At 40.5% G+C, this 26,323-nt stretch overlaps 2 protein-coding genes across 4 annotated transcripts in view; one reads left to right on the top strand and one right to left on the bottom strand.

The window, feature by feature from the left end:
- raph1b (Ras association (RalGDS/AF-6) and pleckstrin homology domains 1b) overlaps positions 1 to 9,426 on the bottom strand; it is a 56,908-nt gene extending 47,482 nt beyond the window's left edge. The window contains exon 1 of the mRNA XM_079616162.1: positions 9,099 to 9,426. The gene's annotated coding sequence lies outside the window, so the exon portion shown is untranslated. The remainder of the gene's footprint in view (positions 1 to 9,098) is intronic.
- Positions 1,791 to 25,389, top strand: LOC307000171 (T-cell-specific surface glycoprotein CD28). 3 transcript variants are annotated; one of them, XR_013797993.1, is made up of 5 exons: positions 1,791 to 1,902; positions 21,756 to 21,787; positions 24,090 to 24,417; positions 24,569 to 24,687; positions 25,053 to 25,389. XR_013797993.1 is itself a non-coding variant. In XM_079615568.1 (5 exons), exons 1-5 carry the CDS (start codon positions 1,844 to 1,846, stop codon positions 25,158 to 25,160), a joined length of 657 nt encoding a protein of 218 aa, XP_079471694.1. In that variant the 5' UTR covers positions 1,829 to 1,843; the 3' UTR covers positions 25,161 to 25,388. The 3 variants fall into 3 exon arrangements, 2 of the variants coding, with proteins under 2 accessions (XP_079471694.1, XP_079471695.1); XM_079615568.1 differs by having other exon boundaries at positions 1,829 to 1,902; positions 24,090 to 24,428; positions 25,053 to 25,388; XM_079615569.1 differs by lacking the exon at positions 1,791 to 1,902 and adding an exon at positions 21,491 to 21,632 and having other exon boundaries at positions 24,090 to 24,428; positions 25,053 to 25,385.
- Positions 25,390 to 26,323: the final 934 nt, after the last annotated feature.

The raw sequence follows: 26,323 nt of genomic DNA, 5'->3' as shown, positions 1-26,323 counted from the left end.
AGATGTTTTTACCGCTGTCTTCCAATTTTGAATGACCCTTTTATATGACTCGGGAATAATAAGTCTCACAGAGTTATTCGTTCATTGTTTTTGTGACCAAGTATGCGTAACATCCTTTCGTTCATTAAATCGGTTTCCTGTACAGAGCCTATTTGTTTGTTATATGACAAAAGGACGAACGACTTTGCATGGCACATGGTAAGTTTGCATAAACAGACATTTTGGAGGAATTTGCCTACTGAAAATCTAAAGTGTGACATTTACTTTTGTTTGTTTTGCTGCATGAGATTCAAAGATCTAAGACAGGAAAAGTATCCGTTCTTCACATCACTAGTACTAATTGCGATTTTACTCTTAATCTTAATACTCTTAAACAGCTCTGAGTAGAACGTCACGGGTTGTCATCTCATAATTATGTCAAATTGTGACATGGCGTAAATGCAGCAAAACAGCAAGTAACTTGACATTCTGAAGTAGAAAGACTGAAATAGTATTTTCTTATTAAACATACTCCAATAATCTTTGCTTTATTTACAACTTTGAAAACTATTTTTTTTAACAGTGTGATAGCAAATAAAGTAAATCGGTTAATGATCTTAAGCATATTTGAATATTTTACCATGATTTACCATAAAAAACTAAGTTGAAAAACTGAAGTGAAGCGAAAAAACCGACCTGAACGCTGACAGTTTTTCAGATCCCATCAGCAGACCTCAACAGAAAATGGAGAGAAACGGGTACTAATACCACATAATGGCTTTTTGAGAGCTAAATGTTAAAGAGTGAACATCTCTCTCTTTCTGATGTTCTCCAGGGATGTCCTAATGCTAGGTTATTGATTTACTAGCCTCAGCTATATCTCACACACACACACACACACACACACACACACACACACACACACACACACACACACACACACACACACACACACACACACACACACACACACACACACACACACACACACACACACACACACACACACACACACACACACACACACACACACACACACACACACACACACACACACACACACACACACACACACACACACACACACACACACATAAATGAGAACATTTCTACTATGAGAGCTTTCAAGATTAGGCCTAATGCACAAAAATACTTTAATAACAATACTTTAAATATTTAACAACACTTTAAATATTTAAGAACAGAAGACCTCAGACGGTCTTGTTAAACATTGTAAACCATCTGGTTTATTTGGACAATCAATACAAATGATCAAAGTCAACATGAAAGAGCAAAAAATATATTAGTATTGACTGTATGGCACTGATGCTGACAGAAATAATCTTAGATAGAATAGGTAAGTGGATCTACAAAATCTCCCGACCGTCCTTTAATAGGACACCACTGATCTGATATAACAGCGATATTTATAACACTGGAAACCAAAGGATGAGTATCTGTTAAAGCTGTGAAGCAGGCCCACTCTCTTAACGCATGTTATATAAATGTGGCCTCTTTTAGGTTTGCACTGTGATCTGGATTTAATTCATTCTCTATCAATTCTTAATATCATGTCATAAAGACACACTGTTAACTGTTAAGGATGCTCTACAGCCACAAACAGATCATCTATGCTGTAAAAAGTACACACTGTGTGGGAATTTCAACATATGGAATATTCCCACAGTGATGGGGGGTTTGACGAAATTCCAGCTCCTCCAAAGCTACAAATTCTTCCATACAATGACCACTTGCCATACAGTTTTATGAACCTGTCAGAAATGACAGCTTGCCATAATTTTGCTTAAGTCTTTCCAGATTTTGATACTCGCTGCTATCAGTCCACAACTCTTTGGACTGCTCTATGCAGAACTGTGAGGAAAACCAGCCGGACATTTGTGTGAGCCAAAGCTACAATGCAGAGTAAGAAGTGGTTTTAGAAGTGGTGCTTTATTTGCTCTCTTTGATTCTATCAAGTTTTTGTCCACAAGAACATGTCTTTTGTTCACAAGAAAGAAACATGTTTGGATGAACCCAAAATCAGCCTGATTATACAGGGCTTCCGTAAAGGGAGAATTCACCAAAAAAAAAAAAAAAAAAAAAAAAAATCTGCAATCATACTCAACCATTTCATTAATTTTTTTTTTTACACAAATATATTTTTTATAAAACCTGACTGAATTATGTCCCTCCACTGAAAGCCCATTCCACCAATTTGCATTACAAGTAATCCACAATAACCAAGTGGTTTAATCCAAGTCTCTTGAGGAGACACAATCGCTCGCTGAAGCCCCCTAAAAAGGGTCAAGTGACGTCCCTGGCTGGCACAAAGAACCGCAGAGTGCCAAACAGTGAGGCTGACCATGAAACAGGCCTGAGAGTTTCCTGTATGGCACGTGGGAGTGTAATTGGGAGCAGCCACACAATAAAATGGCCATAATGGCCAAAAGATTAACAGGAGGGTGACTAGTGGTTTGGAACCTACCAAGAATGTGTGTGTGAGACACTGAGCACTGCACACTCACCATTAATTGAATCCATAAAAGGGGCATAAAACTACTTCTGTACAAAATAAGCCCATGACACTGACAACAAACCCAATCATTGACTCATAACCTGTCTGAGTAGGACTGAGTCGTCGTGAACTTGACTACCGTACCAGTGCAGATCCTGTTGAATAAATGCAGGTAACTGCAACAATCAATGTAACTGTTTATCAAAATGTAATAATTACATATTTCAAATGAGAGCTGAAAAGGTTCATTCAAAAATTAAATAGTTCACCCAAAAATGAAAATTCTGTGACTTCTTCCTGACTTTTCAAAAAACAAAAGTCAACAAATCAACAAAACACAAGCGATACAAGGAATATAAGATTATTACACGGAGAAAAAACTAAAATACCCTCAGGTGATACTTTTACTTTTAATATACTAAAATATATTTTCCCCCTCAAATTAATCTTGTTTTATGTACTAAAACCCCCACTAACAGTTTGTTTTGACAACCTTTGAGGGAGTTCAAGCCTTTATTAACAAGGCCAGGCCCTCCCAAAAATTCACAATCTGTCATTCATGCTCTAATCTGAACCTCTCTTGATAGAGCCTGTTTTCTTAACACATGCTATGTCTAGTCCTACCCCCAAAAATCAATTGTGAATCAATGGAAGCCACAAATGGCAACATGTACGTAGGTTTGAACTAGGTGTAATTAACTTAAGTCTAGACTAGAAGTAGTCTTTATCTGTGAAACCAATTTTATCTGAGGAAAACCAAGAATCAAATAAGATTAGATGACTGGGGACATTTTTACCTCCATTACAGGGACACACAAGCCTAGCCAGAAAAGTCAGCAAACAACAAAGGGACCTTCAACCATCAGTGCCCACGTGTTCTGCGAGCTCAAATATTCTGAATGACCCTGGATTGTTTATGTACATGGCTAAGACTAAGATCACACTTCAAGCTCCACTATGTTACATAGTTCCCACTGAGGCATGAGCTTGATAACAGTTTTAAAAGCTGTAATGCTTAAAACAATTATGAGATATAGCTTGAAAAGTGGTTTAAAAGTTAAAAATTCTAAATTCAGTTTGACATTCAGGTCTCTCACAGCCACAGACCAGTCCAGAACGAAAGGTCACAAAGACTAAGGAACTGTCCTAAAACTAAAGCATTTGCAGAATAATCTTAGCCTATATTATAGCTAGCTAACAAATAAAAATGAGTTCTTACTAATTAAAATGAGACTAGTTACTGGTAGACTGCTGGTACCGTGGGGCAGATAGTTACAGTGTACAAAATTATTTCTTTCAATATTATATAATAAATATCTTGTCGTACAGTCTGACGCGGCTTTACTGATGTTTACAATTTAGACATTTTTATGGATTTTAGTGCACTGGCACATGATTTGTTTTAATCACGTGCCAGTGCACTAAAAACAGCATACATGTCTAAATTGCAAACATCAGTAAAGCCGCGTCAGACTGTACGACAAGATATTTATTATATAATATTGAAAAAAAAGATATCTTCATTCTAAAGTTTTTGTTTCCTACAGTATAAATTTTCCAAGCAAAATATAAATCTAGCCTACTGCTTTCAGATAGCACTGTATTTTCAAGAGGATATGATTTAAACATATTTGATTGTGTAGTCAGTGGACAAATAAGCACAAATTTAGTGTGACCGGATATGCTCTGACCCATCTCATTCCTTTCATTCATTCGCTCTCAGAGCATGGTCATGGCCTTACAGCTGATTTCAAGACAGTTTAAGCCTTTTAAATAAATGACATCATGCCAGAGGAGCCAATGAGATGCTGTGTTTGATGCATTCTTCTTTCCCCTTGCCTTGCTCTAATAATTGAATTAAGTCTTCTTTTAATTCAGTATATTTCTTCTAGTATACTTCTCTTTATCTAATGTAAGCATACTGAATAAGAAAATTCTGTTCTGAGGGAAGGGAGGAACACTCAGTGATATATTTCCCAGCTGGATGAAGTATAGAGCTGTCGTCATGGTGAGATCACTAATGTCATGAGAGGTCAAACATCATTGGGACACAGATGGAAGGAAAGAAGGAAAGTTCAAAATCTGGGAAATGAGCCACTTCATTTGTTCTTGCCAGACTAGCGAGTTTACTAATGAATATCAAAATGGGCTGGGCAAACATCTCATGATCAATTAGACAGTGTTTTCAGATTTCTGTTTTTTCAAGTCCTTTTCATGGTTCAGTACTCTTTTTAAATTTTTGTAATAATGTTCAACACTATTTTATGTGTTGTTTGTTTTCAATCAGAATCCATTTTAAAACCTAACAGTTGATTAATCAGTTATCGGCCAGTGTGGTCCAACCTATCTTTATTGGTAAAATCCCCTAACAGTCGACTTCTAGATATTATGATAACTCAGTTTCACCCGACAATGTTTACTGCGCCTAGAGGGAGAAAACTATATTCTGTGATCAAATACAATAAACGTGTTTACACACTCCACAGAACCACCCAATGCATTTAATTATAACTGAGTTTTAGACTAGTAGTAGCTCAGGATTTATCATGGATTCACTGCATTTACGGCCAGCAAAGCAACATGTTGCAAAATTCTACTCGACTTTTCGGGGACAGTACCTCTGGGATGGCAGACCAGGGTGGTGGTCCCTTCTTTTTATGAAGGGGGACCGGAGGGTGTGTTCCAATTATAGGGGGATCACACTTCTCAGCCTCCCCAGGAAAGTCTATGCCAGGGTACTGGAGAGGAGAATACGGCCGATAGTAGAACCTCGGATTCAGGAGGAACAGTGTGGTTTTCGTCTCGGTCGTGGAACAATGGACCAGCTCTATACCCTCTATAGGGTGCTGGAGGGTTCATGGGAGTTTGCCCAACGAATGCACATGTGCTTTGTGGATTTGGAGAAGGCATTCGACTGTGTCCCTCGAGGCATCCTGTGGAGGGTGCTCCGGAAGTATGGAGACTGGGGTCCTTTGCTAAGGGCTGTCTGGTCCCTATACGGCAGGAGCAGGAGCTTGGTTCGCATTGCCGGCAGTAAGTCAGACTTGTTCCCGGTGCATGTTGGACTCCGGCCGGGCTGCCCTTTGTCGCCGGTTCTATTCATAATCATTATGGACAGAATTTCTAGGCGAAGCCAGGGGCCGGAGGGTGTCGGGTTTGGGGACCACACGATTTCGTCTCTGCTCTTTGCGGATGATGTTGTCATGCTGGCCCCTTCAGACCAGGAACTTCAGCATGCACTGGGATGGTTTGCAGCCGAGTGTGAAGCGGCTGGGATGAGAATCAGCGCCTCCAAATCCGAGGCCATGGTCCTCAGTTGGAAAAGGGTGGCTTGCCCACTTCAGGTTGGTGGAGAGTTCAAGTATCTTGGGGTCTTGTTCATGAGTGAGGGAAGGATGGAACGGGAGATTGACAGACGGATTGGTGCAGCTGCTGCAGTAATGCAGTCGATGTACCGGTCTGTCGTGATGAAGAAAGAGCTGAGCCGCAAGGCAAAGCTCTCGATTTACTGGTCAATCTACGTTCCTACTCTCACCTATGGTCATGAGCTTTGGGTCATGACCGAAAGGACAAGATCCCGGAAACAGGCGGTCGAAATGAGCTTTCTCCGCAGGGTGGCTGGGCGATCCCTTAGAGATAGGGTGAGAAGCTCGGCCCCTCGGGAGGAGCTTAGAGTAGAGCTGCTGCTCCTCCACATCGAGAGGGGTCGGCTGAGGTGGCTCGGGCATCTGTTCCGGATGCCTCCTGGACGCCTTCCCGGGAAGGTGTTCCAGGCGCGTCCCACTGGGAAGGAGACCCCGGGGAAGACCTAGGACACGCTAGAGGGACTATGTCTCCCGGCTGGCCTGGGAACGCCTCGGTGTCCCCCGGAAGAGCTGGAGGAAGTGTCTAGGGAGAGGGAAGTCTGGGCCTCTCTGCTTAGACTGCTGGCCCCGTGACCCGGCCCCGAATAAGCGGAATAAGATTGAAAGACTTTTCGTACACACCCCTAATTCTCACCTCCAGCCTTTTGTTACAAACTGAGTAGTGCCTTAGTTGAAATTTCCCAATGTTCTCTGAGCAGCTCACTAAAACAGATGGTCCCCAGTTCTTTTGGAAAATCACTGGAATAAGATGTTCAGAGCAAAGGAGTCAGTATCCTTGTCAATACTTGGGCTAGAATGACAGGCAGTGTGTGGCTACAGAGGCACATGAGGTGACTTTACATTAGGCTATATTGTTTTGCAAAAGTAGGCTAAATAATATGTTTTTCTTTATTGAAATCTGTTTTTCTGTCTCCCTTTGTTTTTTTAATCAGCTCTGTTTGGGAGTTAAAGTTAGGCAAATGACTTATGGGAAAAGAGGCAACTGAGTGTGAAGAGTGTAGCTCTGGTAATCCTGAAAGCCAAAGGCCAAGTGCACCTGATGACTGGTGCCAAGCATGTATACCAGCAGGGCATTCGCTGGCCTCCAGGTGCTCCATTGCGGTTCCTTGCTTAGGACCTATCTGGTTTCACTTTCCCTGGTGACTGTTTCACGGAGGGTTACAGTTCTCTTTGAAGGTTTGCCCCCTTTTCTGAGGGGGAGCTTTGGTAAAATAACACCAACTAACATCTGAGTCTTTTGTGTGGCCCCAGCTCTTGGAAAAAAATGTGCACATTTGAAATCTAACTCAAAGTATCAATTTTCTACATTTTACACTTCTTAAGAGATCAAAATCATTCAAAACATGCAAAACGTCCAATCGCAGAAATGTAATATAAAAAAAATAAAAAAATAAATGTAGCTGCCAGAAGCTGGAAATTATGTACTGTATAAAAGTGTCCCACATAGCTGGATTATCTCCCTTAAATTTGACATGAAATGTAAAGGCATGTTTAGTTAAACAGATCACACACACATATGACTTAGATCTTCGCCTTGCTGAGATGCATTAGCAACAGCTGTTTTTTTCATACACACTGCTTTGTCCAGACTCATGCCCAGAGGACCATGCATTCCCTTCTCTACATGGCAGTGAACAAGGAACTGAGGAAAATGGGAAAACATGGACTAAGTAGCCTACTCATTTTCTTGAGGTCAACAATTCAAAGACTACATCCCACATTCTACTCTATGAAGGATGTTGATTGTTGACTACAGACAAAAAAAAAAAGTGGCACTAGAACTTATATTCAACATCTCACTACATTCACTTTTATTTGAAGCAAAAGCACTTGAAAAGCATGGACACCCCTCAAATTTGGTCACATTGCATTATTACAAGTGTAGTGTAATGTGTCAATTGCGACACAACAATACTGATTAGACATGTTCTATGAGGTCATAATAAGTAACTAACTTAAAACTATTTTTTTAAAAAATTATATGTGTCTGTGAACAATAACATCTCAAATGTCCCTAAAACTAAAGGTATTCGTGTCATTTCCCCCTTCTCATGAAACATGTGAGGAAGGGACAATCCCTGTTTAACATATTCTGAATGACAGTAGTCAAGGTAGTTACAAGATTATTCTAAACATCCATTATCTTAACTCTCACTTTTAACAGCAACATGGACATAACATAGTCCCATTTAAATGGCTATTCATGGATATGGATGAAGAATTACATTAACTACGATACTGAAAAAAAAATGGAAAACGTACGTGTGACGAAAACATGTAACGTTAGGCTATGACCTAAGAGTGACTGTAGCAGGACAATGAACACAGACTGGACACGACGGCCTAAAGCGCACGCGACACGCAAATAAAACACGGTTAAACATGACGGAAATCTGTTCATAGACTGCACTTATCCCCACTAACATCAATACACTGCTTTCATTAATTTATGAACCATTTATAATTATCGAATGGAGATGTGTTGTTTAATATCCAGAACTACACGATAGCCTTCGGGCTCGACTGGGCGGAGACCAGCAAGCTGACAACACTGTTTCAAGTGATATTCATTTTAAAGCTCAGAGATGGAAGCATAGCTACCGGTAATTACAGTGCGTGGAAAAAAACAACTCCCTCCACCAACGTGGGGTGAAGGGGGCATGAAATTTATGGGCGTATGTTTTGAACACACCCAGGATCATGCCAACATATACAGTAGGCTACAGCATTTTATAAGAACACGTGACGGACTTTTTATTCTCCGGTGTTGTTGGTGAATAAATGTAACATGATGAAATGACCAAAATGACCGTTGGTCACAGTATCTATTCGGCCACACACCCAGACCTACAAGAGGCTTCCTTTGACTCAACTAGAGATGAAGCCAAAAGCGTACAATCACATAGTTCTGCAAACCAACTACAACCCGTCCAGAGAAAATCATTGATTGATGATAGGGAGCTTTTGTGTGCACGTGGGAACTGTCCCATTGTCAAATGACAAAGATGAATTCGACCCCTTTCTTTAACACGCTCCATGCCTTTTTGTCCAGGCAATTTTCTCATAAGGACATACAATAACAGCAGACAGTATAACTGAGCCATTTTCTTTGGAGTGGGATATTGGCGATCCCCAGTGCGTTCCTAATGTAAACGTAGCCTACTTTAACAGAACGCAGCACAAGTTAAAGCCTATAGTTAGAGTATCAGACATAAGATGAGATAACAGTGGCCACTTACCCAGAATCGAAGAGCTCTGCAATTCTTCTATGTAATGAAAACAGCCAACATTTATTTATAAGAGTACTAAAGATAAATATCCCACGTCCCTGGTGGTGAACAGCGCAGTATAGGCATATACCAATGGGGCAAATTATTCATTCGCCCGATTCAATCCTTCCAGTCTCCTATTGACACATTTCGGTTTCCTCTCCCATTCTCTCTCCCGGAGAACGGAGATTGCTGCGCGTTGCTCGCGTCCCGTTTCCTGTCCTGCCCAGATTCAGCGCTCGACCAATCAGCCGATCATATGGATGTGCGTGGATCGCCCCTCTCTTCACAAGAGCACACCAGCAGACCTCTACTGGTGCAAGAGAACAACGGGCGTGAGGCTTGTGGGTGGAGCTTGACGTCCAGCTCCCCCTCGCTAGACGTAATGGGTGGAACTAGACGGTCCAACCACACCCTATCCCACCAATTGAGTCCACAGGTGGAACTGGACTAGATCAGGCTCCACCCATTGGGTCTAGAGGGGCGGAGCTAGATCTGGACGTCACTGGCTTTGCAGTGAGAAGAACCACTACGGAAAAGCACATGTGTGCATGTATCATGGCACTGACTGGATTACACGGCCACAGCTAGAATAATAAAAAATACATCTGTTTCATTAGATAGTCAGCCAGGATTAGTTTTCTGGAGACCCGTTTTGCATAATTTAGACGCAATCTTGATTTCTACGACTGTTCGAAATTGTTAAATTTAAGTTAATTTCAATTGTAGATTAAATATTCGATTTTATTCTTAGTCAATAATTTTTTTCAATCAATCATTCAAATAATTTAACAAACTTAGCATTTCGTTTGCTAGTTGGGTTGGGTAACGTTAGTTTATTTGTTTTGAAGAACGAAGTAACAAATTAACTAACAGAAAGTAACGTTCTCCCCCCAGCGGACAAAACCAAAACTGCATGAGATCAACAGTAAGGTTTTGCCAAATTTAGGATGTACAGTATATGTAACAATTTTGTAATAAAAGATCCAAAAATCACTTGGACAGTGTGATATATTTCCTGCAGTTATGTACTTACAATATCCCAAAAGTCTCCAAAGATTTTTTATTTCAGAGAAATTCCTATTTTAAATAATTGTCCGTCCCGGAAAAAAATATCGCCTGTCAGTGACGCAATATCCGCACTATCCTTGGTTTCCACAATATCACGTGGACAAATGCGTTAGTAAAAAAAAAAGTTCCTCTAACTGGGACACGAACTCGGGTATCCCACGTTATATGCTGGCACACTTGCCCACAACACTATCGTGATGCGATATCTTATATCAACATTATAAACGTCCCCGCACCCACGCATGTAATAGCCTATTATGATTTCCGTCATTATTTTATATTCTGTACAAGGTGGGCCGGCCCATGTCCGTGACCGAGATTATGGCAGTGCAATTAAATACAATCGGATATCTGTTGTTAAAAAATATTAAGCCATTAGCCTACTTGCAAATGTCCATTCAAATTAAATTTTACTACGATTGGTTTGAACACGTAAAACAACATTTCATTAACTATTTAAACATCCTAAAACTATGCAGCATTAACCTAACAAATCATTTGACAAATAGCTGTAACAGGATAATAGCATAATAACATTTCGCGTTCCTTCCTTGTAGTTAATTCATTATCATGGCATAAAATTTCGCGTTCAGACGTACAGGTAATACAAAAACTAATAAATTACCTCATCCGTGATCATTATTCATTAATTCCATACGTCTCTGGATGTTGAAAACGACATCTCCCATCGTTCCACTCTCCTTCATAGCGTCATCAAGATTCGCCTTTGTTATTGTTGGAAACAGCACCCTCTTGTGGCTCAGAATCTTACATACTTTAGCTTTAAGTAGGATTAAAGCAAACGCCAAACTATGAACAAAGTGATAATACTTAATAAGAATATATTAATATTATTAATAATAATAATAATAATAATAATATATATATATATATATATATATATATATATATTAATATTATTTAAGTAAAACATAATAATAAACAATACTAATACTAAAATTATAATAAATTAACTATTATTCATAATAAATTAACTAATTGTGTATAATACATTATGAGGTAATATGGTTATGTAATTATATAATTGATTATTAAAATATTGTATTTTTTTATTTTAATACATTTTTTTATTAAAAAAATACAACCCCATTTACAAAAAAGTGGGGACATTTTGTAAAATGCAATACAATCAAGAATCTGGGATCTATTTCGACCTCACTCAGACCGTCACCACGGTCTTACCTTGAATGACGCCATTCTGCTAGCTCTCCTCGAGACCTAATGTAAACAATGTCAGATGACTGACCCCAAGTGGTTGGTTCGCTATAAAACATCCGGATGAACCGAACACTTCCTCTTTGCCTTTCTCGCCTCTTTAGAGACCGGTTTGGAGAAAATCCGCGTGTATACAATACGCTGTTATTTGGAAATCTTTACCCATTCAATCCGTCACTGTAGTGCAGGCGCCTGGTGCCCCTGAGGATTGCGGTAAAACATTTTTTTTTTTTCCTTTTTCTTCTATATTTCAGGTGAGTGGTTGGTATTATTTACAAATTTACGAATTTGATTCATGTTAATATTTGTTTTGTAGGAATTGTATTCCGACGCTTGTATTCCGACGCTTAAGAAGCGTACGGAGGTGGTGAGTAATTTATTTATTTATTTGCTCAATTATTCACATCAGTTGAAAGGAGGTTTATTTGTTTACCCGCTGATCTGCTGTTCGCAGCTGAGCGGACTCTGTCACCTGTCTTGATCTGTGCGTACGCGCATAGATAGGTGTTAATAAAATAAAATAAAATAAAAAAACCTTGAAAAAAAAAAAGAAAAGAAATTTAATTATCACACTGACTCCATTGTTCGCAGCGGCTCAGTGAAATTAAGTATATATATGATTTTGATTGTGTATACACACATTTACATATAATTTGGCAAAACTCCTGTGCGCAGGAGTAGAGTATTCATATTTTTGTGAGTTATCCGAGCTACAACTGTACGCAGCTGTCCTACAGTCATGAGTCAACCTCTGTGCCATTATTGTCATGCTACCATGCATCCTCGGGATGGACATCGGGAGTGTCCATCATGTCTGGGTATGGCCCATTTACTGGAGGACATTGAAAAACCATGCCCTGCCGCAGCTGAGTTCTCCCTACAAGAGAGAGTGCAAAGAGCTAGCCTTTTTGAACGGGCAGCTCATGATAGAGGTGCATCAGGATCAGTGGTCGGTGCACGCTCCCTTAAACGGAGAAGGGAACATTCTCCTGTTGAAGTCCATGATGGACCTAGCTGTTCTGATGGAAGAAGGTCAAGGGCTTCAGACCCTCAAGCTGACACCCAGATGCAAATTCTAGCAACTTTACGGGATTTGGCTGGGAAAATGGATGGTTTTAGGCCCCACGATAGGGGGTTAGTTGGACAACAACATGCAGCTCCATCTGTTGTCTCTGAGGACGATATCCCTCCAAATCAGGGAGGAAGAGGTAACATTCCTGACACTATTTCTCTCCATGCTCATGACTCTCTTTTTGGTAGTAATGATCAGGATGTGAGTGAGGAAGATCAAGGAGATGAGTCCAGATCTTCTGTTATTGATAGAGACAGTACACAACCTGACATTCTTAACAGAATTCTTAGCGCTGCAAGAATTTTAGGTTTGGAAACCCAGGCTGAGGCATCAACGACACCAGTGGTGCAAGGAGTGTGGACTGGGGTCTCCCAGTCTCAACCATCTGTTTCGATTCCTGTTTCTGAGGACTATTCACAAATGCTAAGCAAAGCTTGGAATCACCCCAAAGCTGCACCCCAGTTCAATGCTGGTTGCAGACGTTTTGCTAATATACAATATGCTGCAGAAACAGGCATGGGAGGTATGCCAGCGGTGGAGCGTGAAATGGCATCTTTAACGCCTTTGGGTCTAGACCGGGTGACTGATGACCCACGCTGTCCCCGGAAAGAATGTGAGAAGACCGATAACCTAGTGTGTCGAACCTACAACTCAGCCACACGTGCAGCCCGATCTGGTAATGCCTTAGCCATAATTCTGGCTTCTTTACGGAAACTTATAAATCCGGAGGATCAGGACGTTATGGGTTTGGTTGATGCAGCCCTGGTTACGCACGCCCAGCTTACTAGAGACATTGGGGCTTCTATGTCGTCTGCAATCCTTTCTCGTAGACAGATTTGGTTGGCACAGACCTCCCTACCTGATACTATCAGGAAGGAACTGACCTACATGCCCGTCACACCAGGCCGTGTGTTTCATCCAGACTCTCAAACGACACTCGATAGAGCGGAGCAAGCGCGGCGTAGAAGAGAATCAGTGCAACGCACGTTTGGTCCCGCTAAGGCAACTAGACAGTCATATCGAGGCTATCAGCCCCCTCATCATCCCTATTTTAGTCGGCCAGGATCATGGGAGTTCAACAGAAGACAAAATACTCATCCTCAGAGGTTTGATAACAGCCAAAGTGCCAGACAAGTACCACAGCATTCACAAATGGCTCGGTCTCGTACATCAGTTAGAAATGCACCACAAAAGAAGCGAAACCCCAGGGGCTCAGGCCCCTATGGGGGAACTGCGTAGCGATCCTGGAAGAGCCGCCGGAATCTCCTCCCAGCTATGCCTGGACAGCTGGGAGAGAAAAATCTCAGATCGTTGGGTACTCGCTACGATAAAAAGCGGATACAGAATCCAGTTCCGGCGGCGACCGCCTTCGTTTTCAGGGATTCACTTAACTGTGGTCAAAGACTCAGTCCAGGCAAACATTTTATCCAAAGAAATCGCAACCCTTCTTGGGAAGAAGGCAATTACTCAGCTACAACCCAACGAACAGCACACTGGGTTTTATTCGAACTATTTCCTTGTGCCCAAAAAAGATGGTGGTCTCCGACCCATCTTAGACCTAAGATGTCTGAATGCATACATAAAAGTGTTGCCATTCAAGATGCTGACCACCGCCCAAATCTTGGAGGTTATAGAGCCAAACGAGTGGTTTACAACACTAGACCTCAAAGATGCATACTTTCATGTGCCCATTCATCCAGATCACAGGAAGTTCCTTCGCTTTGCTTTTCAAGGCCAAGCATATCAATTCGAGGTCCTTCCATTTGGCCTTTCCCTCTCTCCCCGTGTATTTACCAGGGTGGTGTCAGCCGCTCTTTACCCTCTTCAGGCTGTGGGTATAAAGATCCTCCCATACCTGGACGACTGGTTGATCTGTGCACCAAGCCGTCACCAGGTTTTAAGAGATACAGAGGCTGTTATCAACCATATACAAGAGCTTGGGTTCCGCATGAATCACGAAAAGAGCAATGTCGAACCACGGCAAGAAACCGTATTTGTCGGGTTAGTTTTGAACACCTTAACAATGACAGCATCTCTATCTCCACAGAGGGTAGCAAGGTTATCTGCCCTGGCACAATCCTTCCGCTTAGGCAAGCGGATGGAGTTGGCACAATTCCAAAGATTACTGGGGATGATATCGGCAGCAATAAAGGTAGTGCCTCTGGGATTGCTCAAAGCACGACCACTGCAATGATGGATCAACAAATTTCAACTTCACCCCAAATTACACAGGCGAGTGAAGTTGAAGGTCACGCAGAAATGTGTTCAGGCTCTGCGTCCTTGGATAAGGAGCAGCAGGTTGAATCAAGGTGTTCCGCTGGGGAATATACCAGCGAGGAGAATGGTGGTGACAACCGATGCTTCTCTGACAGGATGGGGGGCTGTCAGGCAAGGAAGATCAGTCAGAGGCTCATGGATGTTCCCCTGGACCATGGAACACATCAATGTGCTGGAGCTCAGAGCAATCTATCTGTCTTTGAGACACTTGATTCCGTTCCTACAGGACAAGCATGTCCTTGTAAGAACAGACAATATGTCAGCAGTTTATTACATCAATCACCAAGGAGGCACCAGGTCATTGCGCTGCCTCCAGGAAACCAGGAGACTTCTGTTTTGGGCCCACCCGAGACTTGCCTCTCTCAGGGCAGTCTACATACCCGGAGAAGTGAACCGGGCGGCCGATCTCCTCTCCCGAACTGGACCTCTCCCGGGGGAATGGCGATTACACCCGGAGGTGGTGCATCTGATTTGGACCCGTTTTGGAAGAGCCCACACCGACCTGTTTGCATCAGCCGAGACAACCCATTGCAAGATGTGGTTCTCTCTGAGCGGCCAAGGGGGGCCTTTGGGACTGGATGCACTGTCTCACGAGTGGCCGGGAGGTTTATTGTACGCTTTTCCTCCCCTACCATTGATTCCTCATGTGCTCAAACGGTTGGATCTGGGACATTGCAGGATCTTACTGATTGCCCCGAAATGGCCAAAGAGACATTGGTTCCCACTTCTCCTACGTCTGGTACAGGGCCATCCGTGGCCACTACCAATCAGAGCAGACCTTCTCTCTCAAGTGGAGGGACAGATCTGGCACCCGAGCCCAGCCACGTTACAACTCTGGGTTTGGCCCCTACTGAGCCCCTCTCTTATCAGCTAGAGGAGGCAGTAAGGAAAACCATAAACAATGCTAAAGCGCCTTCCACTTGGGATAACTACTCGAGCAAGTGGCGTGTGTTCTCTAACTGGTGTCAGGACAAAAATTTAGACCCTACAAATTGTGGTCTTGATTCTATTTTATGCTTTCTTCAGTCACTTCTAGACTCAGGAAGAAAAGTCAACACAATAAGAGTTTATGTGGCAGCTATTTCTCATTTCCACAGTATTGTGGAAGGTTTATCAGTTGGTAAACACATGTTGGTTACTCAATTTCTCAAAGGTGCACGTCGCCTCTATCCAGAGAAAAGGCTGAGATCACCATCCTGGGATCTTCCCATGGTTCTACAGTCATTGACTAGAGCCCCATTTGAACCATTGGCCCAAGCGGATCTTAAATCACTGACGTGGAAAACCGTTTTCCTTCTTGCTATCTGTTCAGCAAAGAGAGTGGGTGAGTTACATTCTTTAACAGTAGATAAAGACTGTCTGAGATGGAAAGCAAACTATTCAGGGGTCTCTCTTTGGCCGAACCCGGCTTTCCTGCCTAAAGTTCTTAATACTTGCACGATCAATCAAGTAATCGAACTTGCAGCGTTTCAACCTGATCCTGATCTCTCTTCTACAGAACTTGATCTTGCTACCTTATGTCCAGTTCGAGCACTTCGCACATACATTGAGCGGACACAGTCGTTACGACATTTACACACTCAGTTGTTTTTGTGTTTTGATAAGAAAAGTGTCGGAAAACCAGCCTCGAAACAGCGCCTATCACATTGGATAGTAGACACTATTGCACACACATACTCCAGTCAGAGCTTACCAGTCCCAGGGAACCTGGTAGCTCATTCTACCAGGAGTCTGGCCACATCCTGGGCAGCACTGAAAGGGGTGGCACTAACGGACATATGTGCAGCGGCATCATGGAGCTCACCTTGTACCTTTGCCCGGTATTACAGGGTCAATGTGGCGGACCCAGTTACGCTTGGGTCCACAATTCTGCTCTCGGCCGCTAAGCAGGGATGTGAAGAAGGAGAGGCTTACATTCCCTCGTGACCTTGATGGCACTAGTCATCCAAGGTAAGACCGTGCTGACGGTCTGAGTGAGGTCGAAATAGATCGTAAGTTATGACTATAACTATGGATCTATGAGACCGAATGATGACCGTCACCATTTCTTGTCACTCGGGATGAACTGAGGCGTTCCAGGCAAGAGGAAGTGTTCGGTTCATCCGGATGTTTTATAGCGAACCAACCACTTGGGGTCAGTCATCTGACATTGTTTACATTAGGTCTCGAGGAGAGCTAGCAGAATGGCGTCATTCAAGGTAAGACCGTGGTGACGGTCATCATTCGGTCTCATAGATCCATAGTTATAGTCATAACTTACGATATGTTCATTCTCTTGAACCTTTATTTAACTGACAAAGGTACAAAGAAAAGATTTCCAATGTTTTCACCAACTAACTTAATTGTATTTTGTATAGGCTAAACAAATGTTGATTTTGATGGCTGCAACACTCCCTAAAAAGCTGGGACTCGAGGCAACATAAAAGTATAAAGATTACAGAATATCCAACTGTTTTGAAACAGTCCACAATAAGCAGGTGAACTGAGGGTATCATTATTGAGTATTAGCCCTTAACGCATACCTATAGTGACCCGGGATGTCATTATATTTTTTCTGCACAACAATAATCAAATCTAAATAAACAATAATCGAATCTAAATGCGTGCAATTCACCTTAATTCCACAAGGTGGCAATGTCTGATAAACAATGATGAAGTGAAGTTTCACTAGCCGCGTTTCCATTACCCTTCAAATTGCGCAAATTGAAATTGCGAATTGAAAATACGCTCAATGGAAACACGTCAATTTCGCAAAAACTCTCGTTTATCGCAAAAAAGTTTTTACGCTCGCATGAGGAGGTTTTTCAGCCAATTCGAAAAAGGAATATTTCGCAAAACTGCAATGGAAACAGTTTTTGCGCATTTACAGTCACCTGACTTAGAAGACGCGGTGTGTTTGGGGTCCGTGTACGCAAATAATAATAATTATCATCATTATAACATAGGCTACATATTTAGATGAGGCTTTTATCCAAAAAAAAAGGAACAAACCAATTCGTCAAATGTCATTCATAATACAATAATAATACAGAGCTGAGATTATCACAAATAAACAATATTTTGACGCATATCTAAGGGTATGTGTGGAGTGTGGAGCGCGCACTACATGGCACGGAGGCGCGGGCGTGAACATTTTCCTATTAACAGTGAAACAACTTAATATAGCCTACTCTATAATTTCTGGTCATACAGAAAATAATAATACATTATTTGTAACTACGTTTATTTGTGTAAACAATAACAAGAAAATGTTGTGCTTTTGTAGGCTAAAATAAAATAAAACAATCAGGCGCGTTTTCATGATCAGTAAACCAGTAAAATCAACAAGTTTTCCATATTAATTTGTGAATATTTTACATGTTTAATAAAGGGGGAAAAAGTCATTAAACAAACATCTGAAAATTCGTCGATATTTACTTTTTTGCGCAGCAGTTGGTGTAGCCAGTTCAAATTAAAATTGTGGTGTTCAACTTTGCGTTTTAAAAAGACAACCGTTTATTTTTCGTTTTTCAATTACGGGTTTAAAAAGGAAAAAACGAATGGACACAAAAGCAGCCTACATCGTTTGGAATAGGAGACAGAGTTCTTTATTAAATTCATAAAAGAAACAATAATTAGCCTATAGGAATACTGGATTCTAAACTTCAAAGAAATGCCACAATCAAAACCTCAGCGCAGAAATGAGGGTGAAACACCCAGAAACTCCTTATATTTCGTTTGGAATAAGGGTCTTTCCCTGCCATTAATGCTTGGATAACACGTACGTCTCCCTCCATTAATAATAATAATGTCTAATGCGGTGGCTGTGAGATTATATAAACCAACGTCCGCTGCCGTGATTTTTGGAATGACTTATCGCGAGAGAAAAAAGGACGTTTTAGTCGCATAACATCGGTTAATGGAAACGCCGTCATTTCGCAATAGTTTTTTATCGATATTTAGATAATAGCGCAAAACATTTGCGCAAATCTGTAATGGAAACGCGACTACTGATAGCTACATAGCAGAAAACAAAAGAATAGGAAGTATCATCAGCAAAACTTGAAATGTCTCAGCGATTTACTGCAGGGCAAGTACTGAACGCAATCAAATATCAGTGTCACTGTGCACTTGGTGGTGGATCTGGTAAAGAAGCTGTCAGCAATTAAAATATTGATATTGAAGATATTGAAAAATATATAGTTTTGAGAATATGTTTGAGATCGTGAATATGAGCCAAATGCTGAATGTATTAGGATATGAGCTCTGACGAGGGCAGTGATGAAACATCTGCTCAAACTGTCCAGAGGGTAACAAAATAAGCTTGATTTTATCCTTCTGTAGGCTAATTGTTACTCAAATATCCGGTGAGTTTTATATTAGTGACAGGTAGAGATCCATCCATGTAAGAGATCTGGATCACTAATATGTATAATAATGATGCATTTAAGGGTTAAAGGAGTCTCCACCAAATGATCAGTCTTTGCCAGCAAAGATGAGTCATGGCTCAGCACTTTGTGCCAAATTTCATGAGATTTGTCCAACAATTCCAAAGTCACATTTCTCAATGCAAGATTGCCAAGAATTTGGGTCTTTCACCATCTATAAAATTCTGAAAAGATTCAGGGAATCCAGAGAATCCTGTTACGCAAGGATGCCGGCGAGTTCTCTGGGCCAGAGCTCATATCAGATGGTCCAAAAAACAGTGGAAATGTGCTGTGGTCAGACGAGTCCATGTTTCAGTTCTCGGTCCCAAACACAAAAAGGACCATCCAGACTTTCATCAGCAACTGTTGCAAAAGCAAACATCTATCATGGTATGGGGGTGCATCAATGCATTAGTGACTTGCATGTGTGTGAAGGTATTGACATCGAGGCATATATTGGGATTTTGAGACATATTTTGCCATCTAAATGACATATTTAAATGGGAAGCAAGACAATGCCAGGCCTTATTCTGCACATGCTACAACCCCAAACACTGGGGTTTTGTATATATACTCTACACCGTGGATGTGCCTGACAGCCTGCCTGAAGGCCAGATCTGTCCTATAGTGGAAATGTATGGGCCATCATGAAAAGGAGAATCAGACAACGATGACTGGACTGTTTAGCAGCTGTCTTATATCAGGCAAGATTGGGCAAAAATTTCTCCTCACGTGACACACATTGGCTCTGTCACAGCTCTTTTGAATCGTGTTACAGCCATCAAAATAAAAAAAGTTGGTCAGTACAAAACATTGGAAATCTTTTCTTACTTTCATCAGTTCAAAAAAAGGTTAAAGTCCGCGTGAACCGGAAGTTGCAAACGACTTTTCTCAAGTGTTGTGACGCATTTCCGAGTGAAAGGGAATATTGAACAGAGGGCAGGGTTTTACTTCAGCGCTCCTCCTCTCCATCTCTCCCCCATAGCAGAGTAACGGTTTGAGGGGAGTGGTTAAGCGTTTAACCAACCCAAGTTGTCAAGCCTATGTCATCAGAAAAGAACGCCATTCCAGACCCGGAAGTAACTTTTCAGACTTTGATTAAAGATAACTTCGGCAAACAATTTTTTCCCGTGTATTAACTTGCACGGATTAATTGTTTACCACAAGACGAGTAATATCCGCTAACAAAGTAAATAGGGTCAATTTTGATTTCATGCCGACTTTAAAGAGAATGAACAAATCACAGATTATTGATTTAAATAGCATTTTACAAAATGTTCCACAACAATTCAACACAAAGTGCTCACATCTAAAGGGCAAAAATGCTCAATGATGGTGCTCAACCACAATCATTTTTTTTAAAAAGTAGGGAAAAGTTTGCACATCACAGCTCAAAAAATAGAAGCTTCCTATTTTACAGAATGTCCCAACTTTTCTGGAAATGGGGTTTCACATTTATTTATTTGTTTGATTTAAAAAAAACTTTATTTATATAACATGCATTTGGAAAAGCATTTTTACAACCTTAAAAATGAAAACAGTGTAATATTATTAAGGTCTGTAAAACTAAGACAGCTATAAGATTGGATGTTCCAATACTTTCTGTGTGGAAGCACTATTATACCCATGAATGGGAGACTCTGTAAACATGTTGTCACGTTTTGTGGTTTACACAGGAAGTAGATTTAAGGGGGGGCTCGTGCATGTGGGGTCTGAAACCAGTTTTAGGTTTAGATCTAAATATAAAGATAACCACAAAACCTCATTATTTGCATCTGTTCTCATCTCATGTATAATATAAGAGGAAACTTGATTCATCTTTCCCTCCATTAAGGAAAGAGCAGAATGAACACAGATCATCGTCAGCATCGTGGGTTGGTTTCAGTGTTCTTCTGTAAGTTGGTTGCCATAGAGATCACAAAGTGCACTGCCTCTGACGTGCACACAGTTTTAGGCTAGATTAAAAACAGGAAACATGAAGACTTACTAAATCAGCTTAAAGGCATTTCCCCCCACATCATGTTTTTGAATGTGTCAGAAAATGCCTTTAATGCACTTTTAAAAAAAAATGCATGCAGGCCTTTTCTGATCAAGTTTCTGTCATTTTAACTTTGAAGAGCTTAGGAGCTGGCTTTCTTTTTCTTCCTCCCTCTCTCTCTTTCACTTTCTGCATTGTTACTCTCAAGCACAAACCCACTTTAACCCTAAACAACCCCCCCCAACAATACTCAAACAGACAGTTTACTATAAAACACCTACAGGGGTCTCCTTTTCTACCTCCCCTCAATGAGGAAACACCAGCTACTGTATGATACCATGAGAATCTCTACCAAACGCACTATATGAAACCTTAACATGCAAATAACATCAACCACAAAGGGTGCAAGGAGAAAATGGAAACTTCCTGTTTGGCTTGCAATCCGTTCTTCTGTTACACCGAAGGTTGAATTTGCCATACAAGCAGCCATAGTGCCAAAACGCTTCCATTTTGTGAAAACTTAGAATATAACAGATGGAGATTTTCAGTACATCTGTGACCCTCCTATGTCTCTGTCTCTTCCATAGCACCCGATCTGAAACACAGAGCATGTGCAAAGGTAAGATATTGATTCTTGTGATAACTTTAAACATGCAATACAGTGAGTTACATACACACTTATACAAGTTATATGCCATTGTTTTCTTAAGTCTTGTTATCTTGTTTATCTGAAGTCTTGTATAATGTATCTAATGTATTACGGCTGATTTAGTTATATTAAATACTGTAGGATTAGTCCTTTCTTTAGATTTTTTGTAGATTTTTTTTTAAAATAGAAAGAAACCCTGATTTAGGACGGAATGTGACCAGGACGAGACCAGTGTCCTTGGGTTTATAACTGCAAGCAGCTTCCAGCAAATATTCAAACTTGCTTCGAACTAAAATATAAAAAACTAAAGTCTCCATTTTGATTTGAAGTCTCTGTATAATATAAAAAGTAAAGTGTAAAGTCACAATAACAAGATACCATAAAATCTTTTACTTTTACCCCATTGGTAAAAGTTTGTGTGGGCTGACAGGAATGCCCTTTTAGTCAAATATAGTCAAATTAGGTTTTTATTTATATATATAACTATTATTAGGTTTATATATATATATATATATATATATATATAAACTTTAAATAATATATATATATATATATATATATATATATATATATATATATATATATATATATATATATATATATATATATATATATATAAAATAAAAACCTAATAATAGTTTGTAAAAACCTAATAATAACCTGTAAATGAACACGAGATTTTTATAAGAGGCAAAATAATACAAGACATTTTAAATCTTGGTGCTTTACCTGTTGCTCCGTATCTTCTTCCTCGCCAATTTTTCAATATATCTATAATATCCTTTTGTGTGGATGATGAATATACTCTGCTACTTTTGTCGCTACAATCTGCGGTTAAGTGCACTTAGTCGTGAAGATTTTCAACAACACAGTACAACAATATATAGAAGAGAACTGATGATTTAAATTAAGTCTTTTTTATATAATAACAAAAAAAAATGTGACTATTGGAAAAGCAAAAAAAGTTAGTTATGTATGTGTAAATAAAATTTTCAGTTTTTAATTTTAGTTTTTCTCTTTCTTTCATGTCAGTCACACTGAAATCTGAGCAACAACATACATTTGTTGAGTTGCTAAATTTATTAAATATATTAATAATAAAAAATTATATTCTTAATTATAATTATATTCTTAAATATATAACTGATTGCGTGAGGATTGGATAAATGAAATATTATGCAGTCAGACTCGATCAGTTTTACCACAAACATTTTATTTGTAATGCTACAAGGTACAATTGAGTGCATGTTGATAGAACCCATTTCGCAGAACACACTAGTAGGTGAAAAATTTGTATTGTGTTCATGTTGTATAACAAAACACTTCCGATACGGGTAAGGATACACACAGGTTTGGTGGTATGGTTAGGTTCAAGGGTGGTTTAAGGAGTAAGGGAAGGGTCAACAGTGTATAGATGCACATTTATTACAGCTGTAATTACATGAAGGTATTTAAAAATATATAAATACAATGTAAAACATGGATGTACACAATAAATGCATTGTATCAAATGCCTAATTTAAGTACATAAGATAAGTTAGTACATAAGACACTTAATTTAAAGTGGGACCTTGCAACAAAAATGCTATACATTTAGCAACAAGCTGACATGACACGAGAAAATGCAGTGCTGAGAGAGTTATTGATTCTTCATGAAGATGATTCACTCTTTCCTTTTTTGTTTCCGAAATGAGGTTCAGCAGTTTGTTCACACAGAAACTGTCTCTATGACAACATTTCTCCACTCTTACAGGCAAAAGTTGTGATGAAAGATTTGCGTGAAACCAGTCAAACGGTTCTTTGGGTTTGTTATTCTGGCATATATTTTTTATAAGTGCCTGTGTACATTCATCATACATAACGTTTTTTCAGACCACCACAAACTAAAAAGACAAAACTATAAATTACTGTTCTTATATCCATAGTTTATTATTATTATTATTATAATTTTTTTTTAAAAAAGAAGTGCATATATCTTAATGAAATAGCAATGCAACTGTAAGATAGGATAGATAGAGAGCCTGTGAGCGATCTTGAGAACAGAAGCCATCTTTTGCTGCAACGTAGGTGACTGTGGTGATTTGTGGATTCCATAACCACTTCTGCAAAATCTTTTTTCAAGTATAAAATAAATAATGTAATATAAGAATTGTAAATGAACATTGTGCCAAACCAATAAGAGATTTCAGGTTTTGAAAAATGAATGCTTGAATACTATGTTGTGAGATGTTAATGATGGAACTATGTGACTTTTGTCTTCTCTACACTGCAGGCAATCTCCCGCCGGTTAAGCATGTGGCAGTGAACAGCAATGTTAATGTGCCCTGCCCTGTACTCAATGCAACAGAAATTGACTTCAGATTATTTAAAGGCCAATACATGGTCACCTTAATTTCTATCAAGATAAATGATACATCCAACAACATAAATAGCAAGAGCCCAAATTTCCCTGCCAATCTCAGTGTTAATGTTGTGGATAAGAGTACCAGTTTCATCCTGCTCGGCGTGACTACGAATTTGACAGACCTGTACACCTGTGAGGCCGAAATAAACTATCCTCCTCCATTTAAGACAGTGCCAAACACACCGCAAACTATTGTGTTAGTTGAAGGTATATTTTTAATGGTTGTTAATGTATAACAAGACAAAAAAGATTAGCATATAAATAGATTAAAACAAATTGCCAATATGACTTCCTGTACAGTTTAAAGTCAACTTTGTGTTGCTCTTTTTGTGTGGGTTTGTCAACAGAGAGCCAAGATAAAAGCCGTGATATCTGTCAACTCGAGAGTCACCTGGTTTGGTGGGTCGTGTTTGGAGTCATGGCCATATATGGGCTGGTAATGACTTGCATCGTTTTCTTTTTGCGGGTAAATACTTATATTTACATTTACAAAAATGCTCATTCAACACATATTTCAATAGATGAAATCAGTCTATTATAGAGTATTAGAGTTGTTATCAATTCTGCTAAAAAAATCTCTCATGTAATCAAAGTAATGTTATATTATATTTAAATAATGGCATGCAGTTATGATGATTATAGATAATGCAACTCTTTTTACAGTATAATTTGCCAACAAGTATTTATTTATTTATTTATTTATGTAAGGCCTGATTTAAACTTTGGCTACAGTTCTTTGACATGTTGACTAATTTATAATAGCGGTTGCTGATATTGCTCTTGGTCAATAATTGTATTTTTTTTTATTCCTTTCTCATGCCTGCAAATCAGATCAAGTGCAGTCAAATTGATACTCCCCTCAAGGACAGAGAATGCAGACGGAAATGGCAGGGGGTTCAACATCCAACCTGGAAGGGTTTTTTAGACACTGTAGTATGAGCCTGTCTGACAACATTCCACGAGACCTGCCCTATATGACCTGCCATCAAATCAGACAGCCTTGTTTTAAAAAGGGCAAATAGCATTGGTGACATCCTGAGAAAGATCCAACTACATTTGATTTTTTATTCATAGTTTTATGCTTTCATTTAACCCTACATGTAGCCAAAATATTATTAGCCTTGCTGGCATGTGTGTGTTTTTAACATTTATTTCAAAATAAATACAATACAACAATCTCTTTCCTGAATGCACATATGTTTGCCTTACGAACTGCTCTGAGACACGAAGGTTGAGGATCCAAATGCAGTTTATTAAAGTAAATCAAAATCGTAATCAGAATCCAGGCAAATGTCATACACAGTCAGGCAATCCAAACAAACAGACAAATCCAGAGGGTGAGGCAGGAACGGGAAAACCAGGACCAATGACAACAAAGGAAACGCTCAGAAATGCAGTGGAATAACGTAGGGCGGCTATGGGGTAATGCTCAGGAACAGGCACCGGCTCAGGAACAGGAACAGACAGCGTGGCGGCGGCCATCTCTTCTGAGGGCTCAGGTTCAGGCGTGGCGGCGGCCATGTCTGCTGAGGGCTCAGGTTCAGGCGTGGCGGCGGCCATCTCTTCTGAGGGCTCAGGTTCAGGCGTGGCGGCGGCCATCTCTGCTGAGGGCTCAGGTTCAGGCGTGGCGGCGGCCATCTCTGCTGAGGGCTCAGGTTCAGGCGTGGCGGCGGCCATCTCTGCTGAGGGCTCAGGTTCAGGCGTGGCGGCGGCCATCTCTGCTGAGGGCTCAGGTTCAGGCGTGGCGGCGGCCATCTCTGCTGAGGGCTCAGGTTCAGGCGTGGCGGCGGCCATCTCTGCTGAGGGCTCAGGTTCAGGCGTGGCGGCGGCCATCTCTGCTGAGGGCTTAGGCGGCGTGACGGCGGCCATCTTGTCCGGAGACACTGGCTCGGCGGCAGCAATCTTGTCCGGAGACACTGCCTCGTTGGCGGCCATCTTGTCCGGAGACACTGGCTCGGCGGACGTGACGTGAACAGTCTCTGGCTCGGCAGACGTGACGTGAACAGTCTCTGGATCGGTGGACGTGACGTGAACAGTCTCTGGATCGGCGGACGTGACGTGAACAGTTTCTGGATCGGCGGATGTGAACAGTCTCTGGATCG

Source organism: Phoxinus phoxinus, assembly GCF_949152265.1.
Source record: "Phoxinus phoxinus genome assembly, chromosome: 6".
Lineage (NCBI taxonomy): Eukaryota > Metazoa > Chordata > Actinopteri > Cypriniformes > Leuciscidae > Phoxinus > Phoxinus phoxinus.
The sequence above is the reverse complement of the archived record's forward strand: the minus strand, read 5'-3'. Positions and strand labels throughout refer to the sequence as shown.

Bases quoted from the DNA above. Each gene is read 5' to 3' on its own strand.
- LOC307000171 (XM_079615568.1), top strand. From the start codon at position 1,844: ATGCAGAACTGTGAGGAAAACCAGCCGGACATTTGTGTGAGCCAAAGC. The intron at 1,903-21,755 runs GTAAGAAGTGGT...TCTCTTCCATAG, and splicing joins AGCCAAAGCTACAATGCAGA to CACCCGATCTGAAACACAGA. The intron at 24,688-25,052 runs GTAAATACTTAT...CCTGCAAATCAG, and splicing joins GCATCGTTTTCTTTTTGCGG to ATCAAGTGCAGTCAAATTGA.